Below are 22,327 nucleotides of genomic sequence, written 5' to 3'. Positions count from 1 at the left end.
GATGGACTTTCAATAAGGCTTTGAAGTTGGGGAGAGTCATTGTCTGTCAGACATAAGGCGTTCCAGGCCACAGGCAGGAGGGGTCAGACAGACGAGACGGAGGTCCCTCTGCTCCTCCACCTCTCCCTTCCCATCCCCACAGCACTGTACTCGTCCGCTCAACTGTAGATATTTTCATTACCCTATTTATTTTGTTAATGAATTGTACATCGCCTTGATTCTATTTAGTTGCCATTGTTTTTACGAGATGTTCTTCCCCTCGACTCTATTTATTGCCATTGTTCTTGTCTGTCCTTCTCCCCCGATTACACTGTAAGCCCGTCAAACGGCAGGGACTGCCTCTATCTGTTGCCGACTTGTTCATCCCAAGCGCTTAGTACAGTGCTCTGCACATAGTAAGCACTCAATAAATACTATTGAATGAATGAATGAAAGGTACGGTGAGAACCTCGAAGGGAGGGTGATGCAGCATAATAATAATAATAATAATAATGTTGGTATTTGTTAAGCGCTTACTATGTGCAGAGCACTGTTCTAAGCGCTGGGGGAGATCCAGGGTCATCAGGTGGGGCTCACAGTCCTCATCCCCATTTTCCAGATGAGGTAACTGAGGCACAGAGAAGTGAAGTGACTTGCCTATAGTCACCCAGCTGAAAAGCGGCGGAGCCAGAATTAGAACCCATGACCTCCGACTCCCAAGCCCGGGCTCTTTCCACTGAGCCACGCATACTGCAGAGGTCACGGGTGGTCTTCACCTCCTCACTGGCCGAATACAGAAACCAGTCCCCCCGCTCCCCAGAGCGGCGTTTCTTTCAGCAGACCGCGAGCCGGACTTAACCGACTCGTGAATCGTGCACTGACCGAAGAGCAATGTGGCTTCAGACCACAGGAGGGCTCCGCAAGCCAGAGCTTCCAGCCCCGCGGATGCGATACAAACACACGGGCTACCCACGAGATCGATCAATTATATTTATTGAATGCTCACTGTGTGCAGAGCACCGAACTAAGCAATTGGGAGATCTGTAGGACGTCATCCGAATAATCCACCCAAGTGTTCATAAACCTGACAAAAGCAGCGACGCTCTCAGATGACCGAGCAGCACGGCGTAGCGGATACGGCACGGGCCGGGGAGTCGGAAGGACATGGGTCCTAATCCCGGCTCCGCCGCTTGTCCGTTGTGTGACGTTGGGCAAGTCGCTTTGCTTCTCTGTGCCTCAGTTCCCTCATCTGTAAAATAGGGATTGAGACCGTGAGCCCCATGTGGGACGGGGACCGTGTCCAACACGATTTGCTGGTATCCACCCCAACACTTAGTATGGTGCCTGGCATATAGAAAGCGCATAACAAATTAGAGAAGCAGCGTGGCTCAATGGAAAGAGCGCGGGTTTAGGAGTCAGAGGTCATAGGTTCTAATCCGGGCTCCGCCACCTGTCAGCTGTGTGACTTTGGGCAAGTCACTTAACTTCTCGGTCCCTCAGTGACCTCATCTGTAAAATGGGGATTAAGACTATGAGCCTCACGTGGGACAACCTGCTTCCCCTGTATCTCCCCCAAGCGCTTAGAACAGTGCTTGGCACATAGTAAGCGCTTAACAAAAAACCAACATTAAAAACCATTGCTATTTTAAGAATCTGATCATTTCAAATAAAAAGCTAATCAAAATTTACCCCATGATAGAGGAGATACTGTTGGAGCGGAAAGTAAAAACGGCACCAAGCACTGCAAGCAACAAACACTCACTCAATTGTATTTACTGAGCACAGAACACTGTACTAAACGGTTGGGAGAATACAGTATGACAATACACACATTTCCTGCCCATAAAGATGACAGCACAACCAAGGAGAACCTTTGTGGGGCCACAGCGAGGCCAGGATGGTGGATTCCCACCTTGCCCTTTTCAGTCACTTACGCGCCCTTGGACGAACGTCACTCTTCGTGACATACAATCCTATACCCCCAAAGAGGTCTGTCCCCCGTCCTCCCTCCCTCCCTTCCCTGCTGTTCAAAGACACCATTCCTGCCTCTAGGGAAATTCCGGTCCGGGGACTTTCTAGGGAGCGCCAAGGATGAGTCAAAACTAGACTCGATATAATGACGAACAGAAACATTGGCTTTAAAGCAATCACCTCGCCCCTTCCTCACCTCACTACTCTCCTACTACAACCCAGCCTGCACACTTCTCTCCTCTAAGGATAACCTTCTTACTGTGTCTCCATCTCACAGTGCACTGCACAAAGTAAGCGCTCACTAAATAGGGAAGCAGCGTGGCTCACTGGAAAGAGCACGGGCTTTGGAGTCAGAGGTCATGGGTTGGAACCCCGGCTCTGCCACTTGTCAGCTGTGTGACTTTGGGCAAGTCACTTAACTTCTCGGGGCCTCAGTTACCTCATCTGTAAAATGGGGATGAAGACTGTGAGCCCCACGTGGGACAACCTGATTCCCCTGTGTCTACCCCAGCGCTTAGAACAGTGCTCGGCACATAGTAAGCGCTTAACAAATACCAACATTATTATTATTATTACTGTTGAATGAATCTCACCTGTCTCTCCACCCCCTAGATCACATCCTGCCTCTGGCCTGGAATGCCCTCCCTCCTCTATTCCGACAATCGCTCTCCCCTCTTCAAAACCTTATTGAAGGCACATCTACTCCAAGAGGCCTTCCTCGACTAAGCCCTCTTTTTTTCTCCCACTCCCTTCTGCGTCTCCCTGACTTTCTCCCTTTATTCATCCCCCCCACCCCAGTCCCACAGCACTTACGTACACATCTGCAATTGACTGATTTATATTAATGTCTGTCTCGCCAGCTAGACTATAAGGTCGTGGCAAGCAGGGAAAATGTCTGTTACATTGTTGTATTGGGCTCTCCCAAGCGCTCAGTACAGTGGTGTGCACGCATTAAGTGCTCAATACAATTGACTATATATTCACACACATATATATGCATATATACGCAAAGATGTATTCATATGTATATATGCATGTTTGTAGATATACACACAGCAGACAGCAGTGTGGTTCAGTGGAAAGATCATGGGATTGGGAGTCGGAGGTTGTGGGTTCTAATCCCGGCTCCTCCACTTGACAGCTGTGTGACTTTGAGGCACAGAGAAGTGAAGTGACTTGCCCAGTGACCGCCTCTGTAAAATGGGGACTAATACTGTGAGCCCCATGGGGGACATCCCAATTGCCCTGTATCTACCCCAGCACTCAGAACAGTGCTTGGCACATAGTAAGCACTTTCCAAATAACAACATTATTATTACTATTAAGGGGCGGGGCCGGGATTAGCACCCATGACCTCCAACTCCCAAGCCCGGGCTCTTTCCACTAAGCCACGCTGCCTGGCCAAGGTCCCACAACAGACCAAGTGGCAGGGGCGGGATCAGAACCCACGACCCGCCGACTCCCAGATCCGTGCTGGACCCACCATGCCTGGCTGCTTCTCCAAGTCACTTCTGACGCTTGTCAGCTGTGTGACTTTGGGCAAGTCACTTCACTTCTCTGTGCCTCAGTTCCCTCACCTGTAAAATGGGGATTAAGATTGTGAGCCCCACGTGGGACAACCTGATCACCCTGTAGCACCCCCAGCGCTTAGAACAGTGCTTTGCACATAGTAAGTGCTTAACAAATAACATCATTATTATTAAGTTCTCTGGACCCCGGTTTTCCCACCTGTCCAATGGGAACAAGAATCCCTGCCTCTACCTCCCACCTATGGGAAGCAACATGGCTCAGTGGAAAGAGCGCAGGCTTGGGACTCAGAGGTCATGGGTTCGAATCCAAGCTCCGCCACCTGTCAGCTGTGTGACTGTGGGCAAGTCACTTCATTTCTCTGGGCCTCAGTTCCCTCATCTGTAAAATGGGGATGAGGACTGTGAGCCTCATGTGGGACAACCTGATGACCCTGTATCTCCCCCAGCGCTTAGAACAGTGCTCTGCATGTATTAAGTGCTTAAATACCAACATTATTATTATTATTATTAAAAAAAAGGGGGTTAACTGTGAGAGCCCCACGTGGGACCACCTGATGATGCTGTATCTCCTCCAGCGCTTAGAACAGTGCTCTGCACATAAGCGCTTAACAAATGCCAACATTATGATTATTAAAGTGGGGATTAACTGTGAGAGCCCCATGTAGGACAACTTGATGAACTCCTATCTCCCGTAGCCTTTAAAACAGCGCTCTGCACATAGGAAGTGCTTAACAAACACCAACATTATGATTATTAAAATGTGGATCAACTGTCAGAGCTCCATGTGGGACCATCTGATGACCCTGTATCTCCCCCAGCGCTAGGAACAGTGCTCTGCAAATAGTAAGCGCTTAACAAACACCAACATTATGATTATTAAAGTGGGGATTAACTGCGGGAGCCCCATGTGGGACAACCTGATGAACCCGGATCTCCCGCAGTGCTTAGAACAGTGCTCTGCACATAAAACGTAAACGTAAAATGGGGATGAAGACTGTGAGCTTCACGTGGGACAAGCTGATGACCCTGCATCTCCCCCAGCGCTTGGCACAGTGCTCTGCACAGAGTAAGCGCTTAACAAATACCAACATTATTATCATTATTATTAAAATGGGGATTAAGACTGTGAGCCTCACGTGGGACAAGCTGATGACCCTGTATCTCCCCCAGCGCTTGGAACAGTGCTCTGCATAGAATAAGTACTTAACAAATACCAACGTTAATATTATTATTAAAATGGGGATGAAGACTGTGAGCTTCACGTGGGACAAGCTGATGACCCTGTATCTCCCCCAGCGCTTAGAACAGTGCTCTGCATAGAGTAAGTGCTTAACAAAGACCAACGTTAATATTATTATTAAAATGGGGATGAAGACTGTGAGCTTCACGTGGGACAAGCTGATGACCCTGTATCTCCCTCAGCGCTTGGAACAGTGCTCTGCATAGAGTAAGCGCTTAACAAATACCAACATTATTATTATTAAAATGGGGATGAAGACTGTGAGTCTCACGCGGGACAAGCTGATGACCCTGTATCTCCCCCAGTGCTTAGAACAGTGCTCTGCACAGAGTAAGTACTTAAACACCAACATTAATATTATTATTAAAATGGGGATGAAGACTGTGAGCCTCACGTGGGGCGACCTGAAGCAGCGTGGCTCAGGGGAAAGAGCACGGGCTTTGGAGTCAGGGCTCATGAGTTCGAATCCCAGCTCTGCCACTTGTCGGCTGTGTGACTTTGGGCAAGTCACTTAACTTCTCTCTGCCTCAGTTCCCTCATCTGCAAAATGGGGATTAAGACTGTGAGCCCCACGTGGGACAACCTGATTCCCCTTTGTCTACCCCAGCGCTTAGAACAGTGCTCTGCACATAGTAAGCATTTAACAAATACCAACATTATTACTCTGTATCTACCCCAGCGCTTAGAACGGTGCTCTGCACAGAGGAAGTGCTTAGCAAATACCAACATTAATATTATTATTAAAATGGGGATGAAGACTGTGAGCCTCACGTGGGGCAACCTGATTACTCTGTATCTACCCCAGCGCTTAGAACGGTGCTCTGCACAGAGGAAGCGCTTCACAAACACCAACATTATGATTATTAAAGTGGGGAGGAACTGTGGGAGCCCCAGGTGGGACAAGCTGACGACCCCGTATCTCCCCCAGCGCTTAGCACAGCGCTCTGCCCATAGGAAGCGCTTAACAAATACCAACATGATCATCAGCAAATACCAATATTATTACTATTTTTTTAAAAAATGTGGTATTTAAGCGCTTCCTACGTGCAAAGCACTGCTGTAGGCGCTGGGGTTTTACCGTGAGGACAAGCCAAGCTAAGCCAGCGGGCGAAAAGGCCTATGGGAAAGTTGGGGCTGCCTCCTCCGGGGAGGCCGCGGGGGTCCTAGGTTAGCAGCGTGGCTCATTCATTCATTCATTCATTCATTCAATAGTATTTATTGAGCGCTTACTAGGTGCAGAGCACTGTACTAAGCGCTTGGGATGAACAAGTCGGCAACAGATAGAGACGGTCCCTGCCGTTTGACGGGCTGACTGACGGTCTAATCGGGGGAGAAGCCCGGGCTTGGGAGTCGGAGGTCTTGGGTTCGAATCCCGGATCCACCGCTTGTCAGCCGGGTGCCTGTGGGCGAGTCACTACTCGGCTTCCGCGGGCCTCAGGGACCTCATCTGTCAAATGGGGATGCGGACCGGGAGGCTCCCGCGGGAGCCCAGCGCTTAGAAGAGGGCTCTGGTCGGGGCCGCCCCCGGCTCCCTGAAGGCGGGCCCGAAGCGGGGGGGGGGCCCCGAAGCGGGGGGGGGGGCCCCGAAGCGGGGGGGGGGGGCCCGCCCGTCCGTCCGTCCCTCCCTCCCTCCCCGCGGGCCGCCCGGCCTCCCCTCAAGGCTCACCCCGGAAGCAGCGCCAGGTCCCCCGGGCCCCGGGCCCGTCTGCGGCGCGGACCCCGCCGCCCGGCGTTCCGGCGCTCTCCCCTTCCGGCCCCGCCCCCCGGCGTCCGGAAGGAAGTGCGTCCGCACGGACCGTATTTAGGGCCGCCCCGCCGGCCCGCCCTCACTGCGCCTGCTGTTCGCCCTGCCGGACCCCGCGCCGGTGAGCGACGCCTGCGCGCCCCCCTTCCCTGCCTCCCTCCCTCCCTCCCTGCCTGCCTGCCTCCCTGCCTGCCTGCCTCCCTGCCTGCCTCCCTGCCTGCCTCCCTCCCTCCGTTGGCCTCCCTCCTTGCCTGCCTGCCTGTCGCGGGGAGAGCGCTCGAGCCGCCCTCTCCCTCCCTCCCTCCCCGCTCCTCTTTCTCTTTGCCCCCTCCCGGCTCTCCTGGCCGGCTCATCCCTTGCTTGCTTCCTCCTCCACCCCTCTTCTCCTCCTCCTTTTGCCCCCCTCCTCCATCTCCTCCTCCTGCCCTCTCCCTCCTCCTCCTGCCTCTCCTCCCGCGTCCTCCTCCTCCTTCTCCTCCTTCTGCCCCCCTCCTCTGTCTTTTGCCCCGATCCTCCATCTCCTCCTCCTCCTCCTGCCCCCTCCCTCCTCCTCCTCCCCCCTCCCTCCTCCTCCTCCCCCCTCCTCCTCCTTTTGCCCCCCTCTTCCATCTCCTCCCCCTCCTGCCCCCTCCCTCCTCCTCCTCCTGCCCCCCCTTCTGCCCCCTCCCTCCTCCTCCTGCTCCCCTCCTCCATCTCTTCCTCCTCCTCCTGCCCCCATCCTCCTCCTCCTGCCCCCTTCCTCCATCTCCTCCTGCCCCCTTCCTCCATCTCCTCCTGCCCCCTTCCTCCATCTCCTCCTGCCCCCCTCCTCCTGCCCCCCTCCTCCTTCATCTCCTTCTCCTCCTGCCCCCCTCCTCCTTCATCTCCTTCTCCTCCTGCCCCCCTCCTTCATCTCCTCCTCCTGCCCCCCTCCTCCTGCCCTCCTCCTTCATCTCCTCCTCCTCCTGCCCCCCTCCTCCATCTCCTCCTCCTCCTGCCCCCGTCCTCCTCCATCTCCTCCTCCTCCTCCTGCCCCCGTCCTCCTCCATCTCCTCCTCCTCCTCCTGCCCCCGTCCTCCTCCATCTCCTCCTCCTCCTCCTGCCCCCGTCCTCCTCCATCTCCTCCTCCTCTTCCTCCTGCCCTCTCCCCATCTCCTCTTCCTCCTGCTGCTGTACAGCCCTTGCCCTTGGATATATTCCCTTTATTCACCCCTCCCTCATCCCCATAGCACTTAAATACATACCCATTAGTTAGATATATTTATGCGTACCTCCCCCTCCAGACTCTAAACTCGTGATCAGGAAATTTGTCTCTCAAGTTTGTTGTGTCGTATTCTTCCGAGACCTTAGTACAGTGCTCTGCACATAGGAAGCGCTCAATGAATACGATTGATTGCAGAGGAGCCATCTTCAGATATACTTGGTGAGGTCTCTGCTCTACTACCAACCGTCCCCTGGTGCAGTGATCTGTCCTAAGTGCTTGTCTGGTACAAGAGGAGACAGGCAGTGTTTTAAAACAGTCAGTCCTATTTGTTGAGCGCTTATTCTGTGGGCAGAACACCGTACTAAGCTCTTAGAGTACAATATAACAAACAGGCACATTCCCCTTTCTACAGTGAGCTTACAGTCTCGAGAGAGGACCGTTGGACATGCTGTTGGGTAAATGTATATACCTAATGCCTTGTGTCTGCCAATTCTGTTATACTCTCTGTAGTGCTTAGTACAATGTTCGGTACAGAGTAAGTGCCCAATAAATGCCACTGATCTGATAATCGAGGATAGATATAAACAAGCATACAAGTTCTAGAACTGGGTGGGTTTAAACGAGGTGGGATGCTGGGAGTTCATTGTGGGGAAAGCTTGTTGGAGGTAAAGTTTCAGGAGGGCTTTAAGGGAAGAGCTGTGGTGTCACATTTTGCGGGAGGAGAGAGTTTCAAATCCAGGGGATGGGGAGGGGAACAACTTAAGCGCCATGGGGCAGAGTGAAATACAGTTAGCCGGGGAGCTTAGGAACAACAAAGAGCAACATGGGGAGTAGCCGGTGAAGAGAGCGTATGTTGAAAGTGGGATGAACAGGTGGAGAGCACCAATACGGGGAACTTTGATTTTTGAGAAGGGAGCTGATGTGTTTCTAATGGCATTTTTTATTTTTCATAGTAGCGGTATTTGTTAAGCGCTTCCTTTATGCCAAACCCTGTTCTAAGAGCCGGGGTGGATACAAGGCAATCGGCTTGGTTACAGTCCCTGTCCCATGTAGGGTTTACAGTCCGTGGCTCTGTTTCCTCTACTGTAAAACGGGATTTCGATACCTGTTCTCCCTCCTACTAAAACTGTGAGCCCCATGTGGGACAGGGACTGTGTCCAACCTAATTAACTTGTGTGTGTCTACCGCAGGACTTAGAATGGTGTCCACCACATAGTAAGGGCTGAACGAATATCATTTGAAAAAGATACTGGATCTCTATTTTACAGGTGAGGAAAGTGACGGCAGGCAGGCGGCAGTGCTGGGGTTAGAACCCAGGTCTTCCTACTCCCACACCTAGACCATGTTGCTTTCCTAAGACTTTGTTAAACTGAATCTGTCAACGTCTAGACTAGAAGCAGTGTGCCTCAGTGGAAAGAGCACGGGCTTTGGAGTCAGGGCTCATGAGTTCGAATCCCAGCTCTGCCACTTGTCGGCTGTGTGACTGTGGGCAAGTCACTTAACTTCTCTGGGCCTCAGTTCCCTCATCTGTAAAATGGGGATTAAGACTGTGAGCCCCACGTGGGACAACCTGATTCCCCTGTGTCTACCCCAGTGCTTAGAACAGTGCTCGGCACATAGTAAGCGCTTAACAAATACCAACATTATTATTATTATTATTATTAACGATATGTGAGCCCCTACTGTGGCCTGAATGCTGTACAAAGTGCTTGGGACAGAACTAGAAGACATGATCCCAGCCCTCAAGGAGCATTCAGTCACGTGGAGGAGAAAGACACAAACTAATTTTCAGATAAAAGAGAAATGGGTATGAACATAAACAGGTGTTTGGAAAAACTCCTCGAAGGTTAGGGATCATGCCTACTGACTCTGTCGTACTCACCCAAGCGCTTAGTTTAGCTCTCTGCACAGAATAACCACTCGATAAATGCTATAGAGTGTGTAATCTCCTGTGCATAAATGCATATTCGGCACAAGTGCTGGGTTGCTGGGTCGGAGAGAATTTCATCAGGGAAGGGCTCGTGGAGGAGACGTGTGGTTTCAGAAGGGCTCTGCAGATGGGGAGAGCTGTGTTCTGGCAAAGGTTAAGGAGGAGGAAGGGTGTGAGCAGGTGGTCGGGGCAGGAGAGTGGAGAACAAGGCACAGGGAGAGGGTGGGTTTGAGGGAAACAGAAAGTGCAAGCTGGAGTAGAAGGGGAGGAGAGAGAAGATGGCTGCATAGGAGGAAAAGAATTGATGGAGTGTCATAAAGCCAGAGGTCGGGAGTTTCTGCTTGAGCAATGGGCAACCGTCGACATTTTTTTATTTGAAGAATGAAGAGATGTGTGCAGGATACCATTATAGAAAGTCGAAACGAGTGAAATATGGCCTGGGGAGGGGAGGACCTGGAGGCAGGACAACCAGGGAGGAGGCTCAACATTTAAGCCGCCAAAGGACAAGTACATGAAGCAGGGTAGTGGCCATTTTGGGTGGAGAACGCTGAAGAGGGGGGATACTTGAAGGCCAAAAGTCCAGGGTGCTGCTGTGACAATAATCCAGCCAACGGGTGGTGAATCCTCAGACCAGCCTGGTGGTAGAGAGGGATCTGGGGAATGAGACAAAACTGACAGGATTTAGAGACCATTTTTACGGGTGAGGTAAATGACTGAGAGTCATGGACAAGGATGACGACGGGGCTGGAAATTTGGACGGAAAAGATGGCATTGGCATCAATTGCCCTGGGATCATTAGGTTTAAAATGGAAGGGGAAAGGGTTCTGATTTTGCCTATTGAACTTTCATTCATTCAATAGTATTTATTGAGCGCTTACTATGTGCAGAGCACTGTACTAAGCGCTTGGGATGAACAAGTCGGCAACAGATACAGTCCCTGCCGTTTGATGGGCTTACAGTCTAATCGGGGGGACGGACAGACAAGAACAATGGCAATAAATAGAGTCGAGGGGACGAACATCTCGTAAAAACAATGGCAACTAAATAGAATCAAGGCGATGTACAATTCATTAACAAAATTAATAGGGTAACGAAAATATATGCAGTTGAGCAGACGAGTACAGTGCTGTGGGGATGGGAAGGGAGAGGTGGAGGAGCAGAGGGAAAAGGGGAAAAAGAGGGTTTAGCTGCGGAGAGGTAAAGGGGGGATGGCAGAGGGAGTAGAGGGAGAAGAGGAGCTCAGTCTGGGAACGCCTCTTGGAGGAGGTGAGTTTTAAGTAGGGTTTTGAAGAGGGGAAGAGAATCAGTTTGGCGGAGGTGAGGAGGGAGGGCGTTCCGGGACCGCGGGAGGACGTGGCCCGGGGGTCGACGGCGGGATGGGCGAGACCGAGGGACGGCGAGGAGGTGGGTGGCAGAGGAGCGGAGCGTGCGGGGTGGGTGGTAGAAAGAGAGAAGGGAGGAGAGGTAGGAAGGGGCAAGGTGACGGAGAGCCTCGAAGCCTAGAGTGAGGAGTTTTTGTTTGGAGCGGAGGTCGATAGGCAACCACTGGAGTTGTTTAAGAAGGGGAGTGACATGCCCAGATCGTTTCTGCAGGAAGATGAGCCGGGCAGCGGAGTGAAGAATAGACCGGAGCAGGGCGAGAGAGGAGGAAGGGGGGTCAGAGAGAAGGCCGACACAGTAATCTAGCCGGGATATAATGAGAGCCCGTAACAGTAAGGTAGCCGTTTGGGTGGAGAGGAAAGGGCGGATCTTGGCGATATTGTAGAGGTGAAACCGGCAGGTCTCGGTAACGGATAGGATGTGTGGGGTGAACGAGAGAGACGAGTCAAGGATGACACCGAGATTGCGGGCCTGAGAGACGGGAAGGATGGTCGTGCCATCGACGGTGATAGAGAAGTCTGGGAGAGGACCGGGTTTGGGAGGGAAGATGAGGAGCTCAGTCTTGCTCATGTTGAGTTTTAGGTGGCGGGCCGACATCCAGGTGGAGACGTCCCGGAGGCAGGAGGAGATGCGAGCCTGAAGGGAGGGGGAGAGGACAGGGGCGGAGATGTAGATCTGCGTGTCATCTGCGTAGAGATCAACTTCTCTTGATATGATGAGAAGCAGTGTTGCCTAATGGAAAGAGCACGGGCCCAGGACTCACAGGATATGGGTTCCACTCCCAGCTCTGAAACTCATCTGCTGTGTGGCCTTGGACAAGTCACTTCACTTCCCTGTGCCTCAGTTCCCTCATCTGTAAAATGGGGATGAAGACTGTGTCCTTATGTGGGAGAATATTCCCAACTGGTTATCTTGAATCTACCCCAGCCTGGCACATGTTAAATGCTGATCAAATACTACATACCATATGTATATTATCTAATCTATTATAGATACATATAAGTAGCACAGCGTAGTGGATGGAGCACGAGCCTGGGAGTCAGAAGGTCATGGGCATTAATCCTGGCTCTGCCACTTGTCTGCTCTGTGACCTTGGGCAAGTCATTTTGCTTTTCTGGGCCTCAATTGCCTCATCTGTAAAAGGGGGATTGAGACTGTGAAGCCCATGTAATAATAATAATAATGTTGGTATTTGTTAAGCGCTTACCATGTGTTGGTATTTGTTAAGCGCTTACTACGTGCAGAGCGCTGTTCTAAGCGCTGGGATAGATACAAGGTAATCAGGTTGTCCCATGAGAGGCTCACAGTTAATCCCCATTTTACAGATGAGGTAACTGAGGCACAGAGAAGTTAAGTGACTTGCCCACAGTCACACAGCTGACAAGTGGCAGAGCCAGGAGTCGAACCCATGACCTCTGACTCCGAAGCCCAGACTCTGAAGACTGTGAGCCTCATGTGGGACAACTTGATTATCCCGTGTCTCCCCCAGTGCTTAAAACGGTGCTCTGCACATAGTAAGCACTTAACAAATACCAACATTATTACTGTAGATGTCTGTAAATGAATGAATAGGCACTAGGGAAAGGAGGGAGAGCAACTGCACAAATGATGGGCCGAAGTGAATAAATATAAAGAAGCAGCAAGGCGTAGTGGTTAGAGCACGGCCTTGGGAGTCAGAAGGTCACGGATTCTAATACTGGCTTCACCACTTGCCTGCTGTGTGACCTTGGGCAAGTCACTTCATTGTGCCGAGCACTGTTCTAAGCGCTGGGGTAGACACAAGGGAATCAGGTTGTCCCACGTGGGGCTCACAGTCTTAATCCCCATTTTACAGATGAGGTAACTGAGGCACCGAGAAGTTAAGTGACTTGTCCAAAGTCACACAGCTGACAAATGGCCGAGCCGGGATTTGAACCCATGACCTCTGACTCCAAAGCCCATGATCTTTCCACTGAGCCACGCTGCTTCTCTAAGCATGTGGGACAAAGACTATGTCCCACCCAATTATCTGGTATCTACCCATGCGCTTAGTACGGTGCCTGGCACATAGTAAGCATTTAATGAATGCCATAAGAAAATTTATTATTATATGTAGACACATCTGTATGTATATCAATCTTCCTTAGAAAGTCCCCAGCCTGGGATTTCCCTAAAGGCTCTGGATGTTGTCTTTGAGCACCAGGGGAGGGAGGATGGGGAGTAGACCCTTTCAGGGTGCAGAATGGGAGCATTTCGTTTAGAATTGAAAAAGAGCACCAACGGGGTCTTATTCAGTAAAAGAGTATTCTCCTCAGGCTAGCCGTCCGTGAACACGAATAAGCCTTCCCCATGCCTTCTCCCCAAAGAAAATGCAGTACAAGCTACAGGCGTAATTAGCTCCCTGCCTACCGTTCAGACTATTCATGCCAGAAGGGCCATCAGGGGTTGAACAGCTGTCATCTCCCTCCACAGGGCATAACCAAAGTGCTTAGCTGTTTTATAAACACGGTAGGATCTGTGAAGCAGCATGGCTTAGGGGATAGAGCATGGGCCTGGGAGTCAGAAGGACCTGGGTTCTAATTCTGGCTCTGCCACTTGTCTGCTGTGTCCTTGGGCAAGTCCATTCACTTCTCTGTGCGTGTTACCTCATCTTTAAAATGGGGATATGAATGTGGGCCCCATGAGGGACAGGGACAGTGTCCAACCTGATTACCTTAGAACCTGATTACTTAGAACAGTGTTTGGCACAAAGTAAGCACTTATTACTAAGTACCATTATTATCATCATTAAGACTGCACATATCTCATCTCTTATAAAGGTCAACCATAACCCTCAGAGATTAAAAAGACTTCTTAAGTACGTCTTTAGTCGAGAAAGAATATACAAAATCAGAATACTCAGGACAGAAGCGAAACCCAGAAAAGAAAAGCTGAACAAAGTATATTTGTCCATATCTGAGGCCCAAGGCAACTCCATTTCCCGCTATCCATCCTGGTCCCTTTGCCCAGTTACACCTGGCTAATCTGAGAGTTCAGTTGACGTAAGATAAAAACTGGCTCAACCAACTTCTTCTCCCTTACCTTGACTGCCTTAGGAAGCCATTCCAGGGGAGCTCTGCTAAGAGAAGTCTAGAGGGGCCAAACCGTTTTGAAAGTTCCCCAGTTAAATAACGACCTCAGAGTACAAGATCGGGAAGGCTAAACATAGGAGTTTAGAGTATATGGTCAGTTAGCCCGGCACCAGATGACATGTTTTGTAAATGACTAATTATTTCAAGGGTGGGGGGTTATGTCCTTGTTTATTAAAAGCAGGAAAGGGCCGGGAGCGGGGAGGCTAGTTAGCGTGGGAGGTCCCTGTTCTGGGAACATTGCAGCTGGTGTGCAGAGGGGTGAGGGATGTGGCCCATCCAGACTTCTCTTAGCATAGCTTCCTTGGTCCATCTCCCCCCCGCCCCCCCCCAAAACCCCCGCCCCTGCCCCGATCAGAAAGCAGGAAGGAAAAAATGATCTTTTGGAGGGGAGACACCCACAGTTTAACCATTGGTGTTCTATCCGTATATAACATCAGTGGTTTGCTGAATCAGTACTTTTTTAAAATGGTATTTAAGCACTTACTGTGTGCCAGGCACTAGACTTAAGTGCTGCGGTAAGAATCGAGGTATTTGTTAAGCACTTTCTATGTGCCAAGCACTGTACTAAATGCTGGGATAGGTGCAAGATAATCAGGTCCCACGTGGGGCTCACAGTCTAAGTACTACATCCTCATTTTGCAGATGAGGTAATTGAGGTGCAGAGAAGTGAAGTGATTTGCCCAAGTTCACACAGAAGGCAAGTGGCAAAACCGGGATTAGAACCCGGGTCCTTCTGTCTGCCGGGTCCATGCTCTATCCACTAGGCCGTGCTGCTTTGTGTTGTGAGTAAAAGAAAGCATGTCGGCACAGAATGCATTTGTTGGGGGAAAAAAAAAAGACAGGAGGGGTGGAAATAGTTAACTTCCAGGAACAGGTTGCTAAACCAATCACCGCTTTCCCACTCCCAAACATCACCTCTCGGGTAATATCGTAGATCGTTTTTTGCCCCTTGTGGGAATTCATGAAGGAGCAAAACTCTGTAGAATGCTGTGTCAGTTTTGATAAGCGGGGTGGAAGTCTGCATTGCAGTCCTGAAACCTGCAGCGAATGAATAACTCACAATGACTTTTCTTCCTTCCAGCAGTCCTTCCGCCTCGATCTACGGTTCCAGCCATCGGAAAGGTTGTCAGAGGAGCTGTTGCGCTTCGGCTAGCCGAGGCTAGGATCTGCGCTCCAGGAAAATGGCCCAGGTTCAGAACGGTGGACTCTCGTCACCCCAGGAACTGTTTGAAAGCATCACGGCGCAAGGGGAAGTGGTCAGATCACTAAAGGGAGGAAAAGCCCCCAAGGTATTTCAATCTTTTGAACTTGAGACCTGTCGTTCAGCTTAACACCTCACAGTACATATATCACTGAGATGCTTTATCCCCATCAGCAATTAAAGTAGTATTGAACCTGGTGACAGGGTAGGGTTACATTGCTCACCTTTTGATTTTCTGTCAAGAGTTCATCAACTCCTCAGGTGCCTGCGGTCTGGCGTTGCCTTGGAAAAAATGATGTACCAGTGATGTATTGTACTCTCCCAAGCGCTTAGTACAGTGTTCTGCAACTTGTAAGCATGTAAATAAATAGCATTTATTGAGAAGCAGAGTAGACTAGTGGGGAAAGAGCAGGGGCCTGGGAGTCAGAGGACCTGGGTTCTGATCCTGGTTCTGCCATTTACCTGCTGAGGCAAGTCACTTCACTTCTCTGGGCCTCAGTTCCCCTCATCTGCCAAGTGTGGATTTGATACCTGTTCTTCTTCCTACTTAAACTGTGAGCCCCATGTGGGACCTTATTATCTCTTTTCAGACTTAGAACAATACTTGACACATAGTAAGCTTTTAACAAATTCTATTATTAATAATAATAATGATGGCATTTAAGCGCTTACTGGGATGATGTTGATTGATTAATCAGACAGTCATTTATCCCATATTTGAGGGGCATGACTTTATACGAAACTTAACTGAGCAAATGTCCCAGAACTTTTTTTTCTTCATTTTATGAGGTTCCCTTCTGCTCGTCAGTGTCCCCCTCACTCTGTGTGTCTTCACATCTGCAGATCCATCCAGGCCACCGCAACTACAAATAATCACCTTCCCCTGCTTCCTGCAAAGACCGAGATCTACTTTAGGCTTCCTCCACCAGAAAGCAATTCAGTCTCTGCTCTACCCCAGTGAAATGTTATGGCCAGAAGCCCCCTCCGGTTGTCCGGCTAGGGAGGAAATCGTTCCCTAAAAGCCTCAGTGAAAACTCCGGGAGGAAGTTTAAGCTCAGCGTTCTTCATCCCTTTTTTAGGTTAAAAATGCAAATGGGTGTTTTCAGATCTACCGATATAAATTCCAGTTCAGCCAAGGGAATTACGGTGACCAGTCATAAAAACTCATTAAGAGTTTCTTCAGGAGGCAGGAGTTTTAGAAGTCTTTGCACATCTTTAGCTTGCTGCTTTGCATTGACTAAAATTGTGCTGCTCCTGCGGTAAACGTCTTTCCAGTATTTTCAAGGTAGTCGAGTTCAACCCGCAGAGTTCGTTGTGATTTTTTTCGTCATCCTGGGACAAATCAGTCGGACCCTGAGAGTCATAAAGAATGAGGCATAAGGCGAGTAATGAGCATCCCATACTATATAAAACCCAGGGCTGAGTCCCCCTCCATCTATTTACTGATTTGCCCCCGTGTACTAATCCGTTGCTGACCCCAGTGGTACATGCAGTGCTGTAGGTAAGATGACTTCCTCCTTGCTCTCCCTGCCGTCCCTCTCACATATATCTTTGGGGCTGTACTATCTAGTAAAGGGTTTTAGTTCGTTCTTTCCCCTTTAATTTTCACCTTAGAAGCCACCACCGCCTCCCCATGGCTTTAGCAAAGGTGAGGAAGCCCAGTGGGAGGGGACTGGAGGGCAGGGAGGTGATGGCAACTGTCAAAACAGCCTCTGAGATGAGAATTCAAGGTAAGAGGAAGAAACCGAATCTCATATCATACCTTTCTGTACTGTGGGAGTTAAGCGGGAAGGCAGGAAAGTTGATGACTCTTCCCTAAACTACACCCTGGGAACAGTTTCCTCCATCACTTATTCATTCAATTCAATCTTATTTATTGAGCGCTTACTGTGTGCAGAGCACTGTACTCAGCGCTTGGGAGAATACAGTGTAACAGTAAACAGACATATTCCCTGGCCACAACGAGCTTACAGTCTAGAGGCTCTGCTGTTTGTCCTGCCTTTACAGGTGAAGGGGGGAGGGAGCTAACGGGAGAGATTTCAGAGACAGCCTGCAGCTGGTGATAGAACCCCAGAATCCTGGGATCTAAGTTGGTGGGCGGTGGGCTGCGAGCCCCTGGGCTGCGGCGCTTTGCGAGGTGTTCAAAGGTCTGGAGGTGCGCAGTGTATCGCTCCTTACTTTGTGAAGACAAGGAGGTGGCTTGAGGCTCAGTTTACTTGGACAGATTCTTCACCAAAGCTGAGGATCCACTCCCACAGTCAGCAGAATAATAATAATAATAATTGTGGCTTTCGTTAAGCGCTTTCTGTGTGCCAGGCACTGCACTAAGCGCTGGGGTAGATACAAGCTAATGGAGTTGGACGCAGTCCCCGTCCCACATAGGGGTCAGTCATAATCCCCATTTTACAGGTGAGGTAACTGAGTCACAGTGAAGTTAAGTGATTTGCCCCAGGTCATACAGTAGGCAAGCAACAGAACCAGAATAGAAACCAGGTCCTTCTGACTCCCAGATTTGCTCTCTAGTGACTAGACGACGCTGCTTCTCTCCGTAGTGTCCAGCAAAGACTCATCAACCTAACTCCAATGCCTTGTTGAGTTAATGTTCTGGTGTTGTCCTTCAAATTACATTAATGGAGATTAAACAGGTGTCTGGTGACATTCCTCCTAGAGTATGTAGCTCGTAGAGAGATTTTTATGTGGTTTTTCCAGAAGTTCTGGAGCCAGGCCCTAATTTATAGCATATTAGTCTGGCCCAGCATATCCCATGATACAGCCATTTGAAATGCAGCCACACTTTCCAGAAGTCTACCCCCGCCGAATCTGGAGAGACTTAATCCTTGCTTTCCCATCTATTCTATTGTATTGTGCCCTCCCACGTGCTAAGTACAGAGCTCTGCACAAAATAAGCATTTTATAGATACCATTGATTGACTCCCAAGCACTTCTCTTATCCTGCTTCAATTGGTGCCTCAGCCTCCTTGCTGACCTCCCTGCCTCCTAGCTCTCCCAACTTCAGCCCATACTTTATTCTGCTGCCTGGGTCATTTCTCTGCAAACTGTTCAGCCCATGTTTACCCACTCCTCAAGATCCTCCATTGTTTGCCCATCCACCTCCACATCAAACAGAAACTCCTAACCATCGCTTTAAAGCACTCGATCACTTTTTCCCCCCACTACCTTACCTCTGTGATCTGCTACTTCAACCCAGCCCGCACACTCTGCTTCTAATGCCAACCTACTCTCACTGTACCTCGATCTCATCTATCTCGCCACCGACCCCTCGCCCGTATTATGCTTCTGGCCTAGAACTCCCTCTCCCTTCATATCCAACAGACCACCACTCTTCCCCACCTTCAGAGCCTTATTAAAAATCATATCTCCAGGAGGCTTTCCCGACATCCCCTTCTGTGTTGTCCTTGCACTTAGATTTGCACCCTTTATTCACACCTTCCCTCCCCCCACCCCCAGCTCTTACATATGTAACTGTAATTTATTTTGTATTGTCTCCCCTTCTAGACAGTGAGACCCTTGTGGGCAGGAATCTTGTCTACCAACTTGGCTATATTGTAGTCTTCCAAGGGCTTAGTACAGTGTTCTTCACACAGTAAGCGCTTGATAAATACATTTAATTGACTTTAAAGGGCTCCTCCAAAGATCGAATTGCCTGTGACTTTAATTCATTGCATCTCCTCACCTCAGAGGCTGAGGCCAAAAGGCACCCAAGAGCACATTCATATGAAAACCCTTTCCTTTCTGCATCGTTTCCTTCATTCAGGATGAAATTGACTCTGCCGTCAAGCTGTTACTGGCGTTAAAAACCAACTACAAAGCAGCCACCGGCCAGGAGTACAAGGCCGACTCCCCTCCGACAAACTCTACCCCTGCGAGCGTGGGCAGCTCTCGGGCCGCAGAAGGCGAAGAGGATTTTGTGGACCCGTGGACCGTGCAGACGAGTAACGCGAAAGGTGTTGACTACGACAAACTCATAGGTACGCCCCCTGCCCTTCCCCAGATGACCGGCTTGCAGACGCCCTGCCACCCTGGGAGCTCCGCGGCCTTATATTTGTGACAGAGGTTAGCGTCCTGGCTCACTTTGGCTGGGAACAAGTCAGGATATGTGGGGTGCTTAGAAGAATAGGGCCTATTGAGAAGAGCAAGGGCCTGGGAGTCGGGGAACCTGGGTTCTAATTCCGGCTCTGCCACATGCCTGCTGTGTGACCTCAGGCAAGTCAGTTCACTTCTCTGGGCCTCCGTTTCCTCAACTGTAAAATGGGGATTTGGTACCCTTTCTTCCTCTTGATTAAGCAGCGTGGCTTAGTGGAAGGAACATAGGCTTGGGAACCAGAGGTTGTGGGTTCTAATCCCAACTCTGCCACTTGTCAGCTTTGTGACTTTGGGCAAGTCACTTAACTTCTCTGTGCCTCAATTACCTCATCTGTAAAATGGGGATTGAGAATGTGAGCCCCAGGTGGGACAACCTGATTATCTTGTATATCCTCCAGTGCTTAGAACAGTGCTTTGCACATAGTAAGCACTTAACAAGTACCACTATTATTATTAATATTAATAAATACTATTATTATAGCTTAAACCAGAGTGGTCCACCTTCCTTCCCAGAAAACACAATGTTTCCCACTTCTTGTGATTACTCTGGGTTCATTCAGGGTATTTCCTATGAAGATAAACTCTTTCACGTAAATGTAAGCTGTTTCCCGTAAAGATAAACTCAGGGAGTACGGTGGAAACCCTATTGTTTCAGAATGGGCTGGGACCCAGCCCTCCTGGATTGAATGGGGCTTTCCAGAAAAGTGGAATTCTTGTTGACTGACCTCTGGAGCGGCTAAGAGGCCTGGGTCAGGGGCTGAATCTATCTCTCCAGCAGCAGCAGCAGCTTCAGTGGCTCCAGATGACACCAGCGGGAATGAGCGACGCTCAGAAGCTGCTCTCTGGAAAGAGAAAGGCAGGAGGTGGGAGGAAGATGGATTGTAATGATCCGGAGAAAAAAATCCACCCACCTTGCCCAGAGTTTAGCCAAACCTGCCGACCCTGGGAGCCGTAGAGGCCTCTTCAGAAGTCCAAAGGCTGAAAGGCGGTGGGGCCGGGAGAGTGTTCACTGGAGCAGTGACTTGCAGTAGCCCTCTGCTCAGATGGATGGGCTACTCTTCCTCCCTCCCACCAACCTCTGGCCTAGTTCCTGGCTTTTATCCAAGCCAGTACCCGGCGAGGCATGGGGATAGAATAAGCTATGGAAGGGGACGTGGAAGCGGCACATCGGGGAGCATCAGGTGGCCGACAGACCTTCAAAGACTGGGTTCTCTGGGAGGGGCGCTTTGACTTCCACTCTTTTCCTTCCTTCTCTCTCTCCACACCAGTCCTTCATTCATTCAGTTGTATTTATTGAGCGCTTACTGTATAGAAAGTACCATACTAAGCGCTTGGAAGAGTACAATACAACTGTGAACACTGACTTCGCAAGCTCAGAGTAACAGTCCTGGAGGACCAACCTTAGCATGAGTTTGCTTCCTTCAGAAAAGCAGTTACGGCAGCGGGGAGAATCTGAAAACGGTGTTTCAGAACCAAGTGACTTAGGTGGCTCTCTGGTGCATATAGAGAAGCAGAGTAGCCTAGTAGAAAGAGGCCAGGCCTGGGAGTCAGAGGACCTGGGTTCTAATTCCAGCTCAGTCCCCACCTGCTGTGTGACTGTGGCCAAGTCACTTCCCTTCTGGGCTTCAGTTTTCTCATCTGGAAAATGGGAATCATAACCTGTCTTTCTCTCTTTGTGTCTCTCTCTCTGTCTCTGTCTCTCTCTGTGAGTCCCATGAGGGGCAGAGACTATCTGACCTGATCATCTGGGATCTTCTCCAGCACTTAGTACAGTGCTTGGCACATAGGAAGCTCTGAACAAATAGCATTATCATCAGGCACTCCAAACTGCTTTTGACCACAGGGTTCCCTTGTTCTGTTTCTCTCCAGCAACTGTTGCTTGTAATCTATCTTCCACCCCTCAGCCAGGCAGTTCAAACGCTGGTGTAGTTTGCCTCCCTGCCCTCTGGCCCTGGAACCAAAGGTGGTCACTTGGCCTGTGGCTTCAGAATTTCACTAGGTCCTCTGACCACCTGTGCCCCAGATCCTCCTTTTGGGCCAGCAGAGACACCTCAGACCCTGGGAGTGGCAGACGGGAAAGAAGAGCCCAGCGCCCCAGGAATGGCTGCAAGATGAGGCGAATGGCTGCAAGATGAGGCTTCCCAGCAGGACCCTTACACACTTGTCCTCTCACCTGCCCTGAGCCCTTTTCGGAAAGACGCGTGGAGGTGTGCAGGGGGACAGGGAAGGCAGGCAGACCCAGGGGATGGCCCTCCTAGGAGGGGACTTGTGCTGTCACATGAGGTCCTGGAGCTGCCTAACAGTTTTCCCAGAATCCATCGCCCCAAAGAGGAAGGTCATGATCTTGTGCTGACCCTCTAAATATTTATTCTTCTTCCAGTTCGGTTTGGAAGCAGTAAAATTGACAAGGAGCTGATAGACCGGCTAGAGAGAGTCACTGGGCATAAGCCACACCACTTCCTACGCCGAGGCATCTTTTTCTCTCACAGGTGAGTTTACCGTCTTCGATTAGTTTTGGTTTTTCTCTTTCTGCCCCACAAAGTACAGATGTACAGCAGCAGGACTGTTCTGTCTGACCCATGGACCCTGCATGTTCAACAACAGAGCATTTTGGGGCAGGGATTATCTCTATCTGCCGAATTGTACATTCCAAGCGCTTAGTACAGTGCTTTGCACATAGTAAGTGCTCAATAATACGATTGAATAATCCTGAAAGATATGCATGTGAACACGTTTCTGCACGACTACCTCGACAATTAACAAATTATTATTAACTATACATGTATATTAACATCTATTACCCCCATTAGACTGCAAGCACATCGGGGGCAGGGAATGTGTCTACCAAGTGTTGTATTATGCTGTCCCAAGCACTCAGTATACTGCTCTGCCCACATGAAGTGCTCCATAAAGGCCATCTGATTGACAATGACTTCCTCCAGAGAGCCGAGTATTC

General features: G+C 50.0%; 2 protein-coding genes across 4 annotated transcripts in view; one reads left to right on the top strand and one right to left on the bottom strand.

The window, feature by feature from the left end:
* WDR25 (WD repeat domain 25) overlaps positions 1–6,473 on the bottom strand; it is a 137,793-nt gene extending 131,320 nt beyond the window's left edge. The window contains exon 1 of the mRNA XM_029064230.2: positions 6,386–6,473. The gene's annotated coding sequence lies outside the window, so the exon portion shown is untranslated. The remainder of the gene's footprint in view (positions 1–6,385) is intronic.
* Positions 6,474–6,496: 23 nt separating this feature from the next.
* WARS1 (tryptophanyl-tRNA synthetase 1) overlaps positions 6,497–22,327 on the top strand; it is a 32,074-nt gene continuing 16,243 nt past the window's right edge. The window contains exons 1-4 of one of the 3 annotated variants that reach the window (XM_039911998.1): positions 6,497–6,584; positions 15,148–15,355; positions 19,043–19,256; positions 21,752–21,860. In XM_039911998.1, coding sequence (XP_039767932.1) covers positions 15,248–15,355; positions 19,043–19,256; positions 21,752–21,860 — 431 coding nt within the window. In that variant the 5' untranslated portion in view covers positions 6,497–6,584; positions 15,148–15,247. Of the gene's footprint in view, positions 6,585–8,086; positions 8,102–15,147; positions 15,356–19,042; positions 19,257–21,751; positions 21,861–22,327 lie in introns of those variants that run through there. The other 2 variants (XM_029064233.2, XM_039911999.1) reach the window with 2 other exon arrangements.

Source organism: Ornithorhynchus anatinus, chromosome 1, assembly GCF_004115215.2.
Source record: "Ornithorhynchus anatinus isolate Pmale09 chromosome 1, mOrnAna1.pri.v4, whole genome shotgun sequence".
Taxonomy (NCBI): domain Eukaryota; kingdom Metazoa; phylum Chordata; class Mammalia; order Monotremata; family Ornithorhynchidae; genus Ornithorhynchus; species Ornithorhynchus anatinus.
Note: the sequence above shows the minus strand (reverse complement) of the source record. Positions and strands in the feature narration are given on the sequence as shown.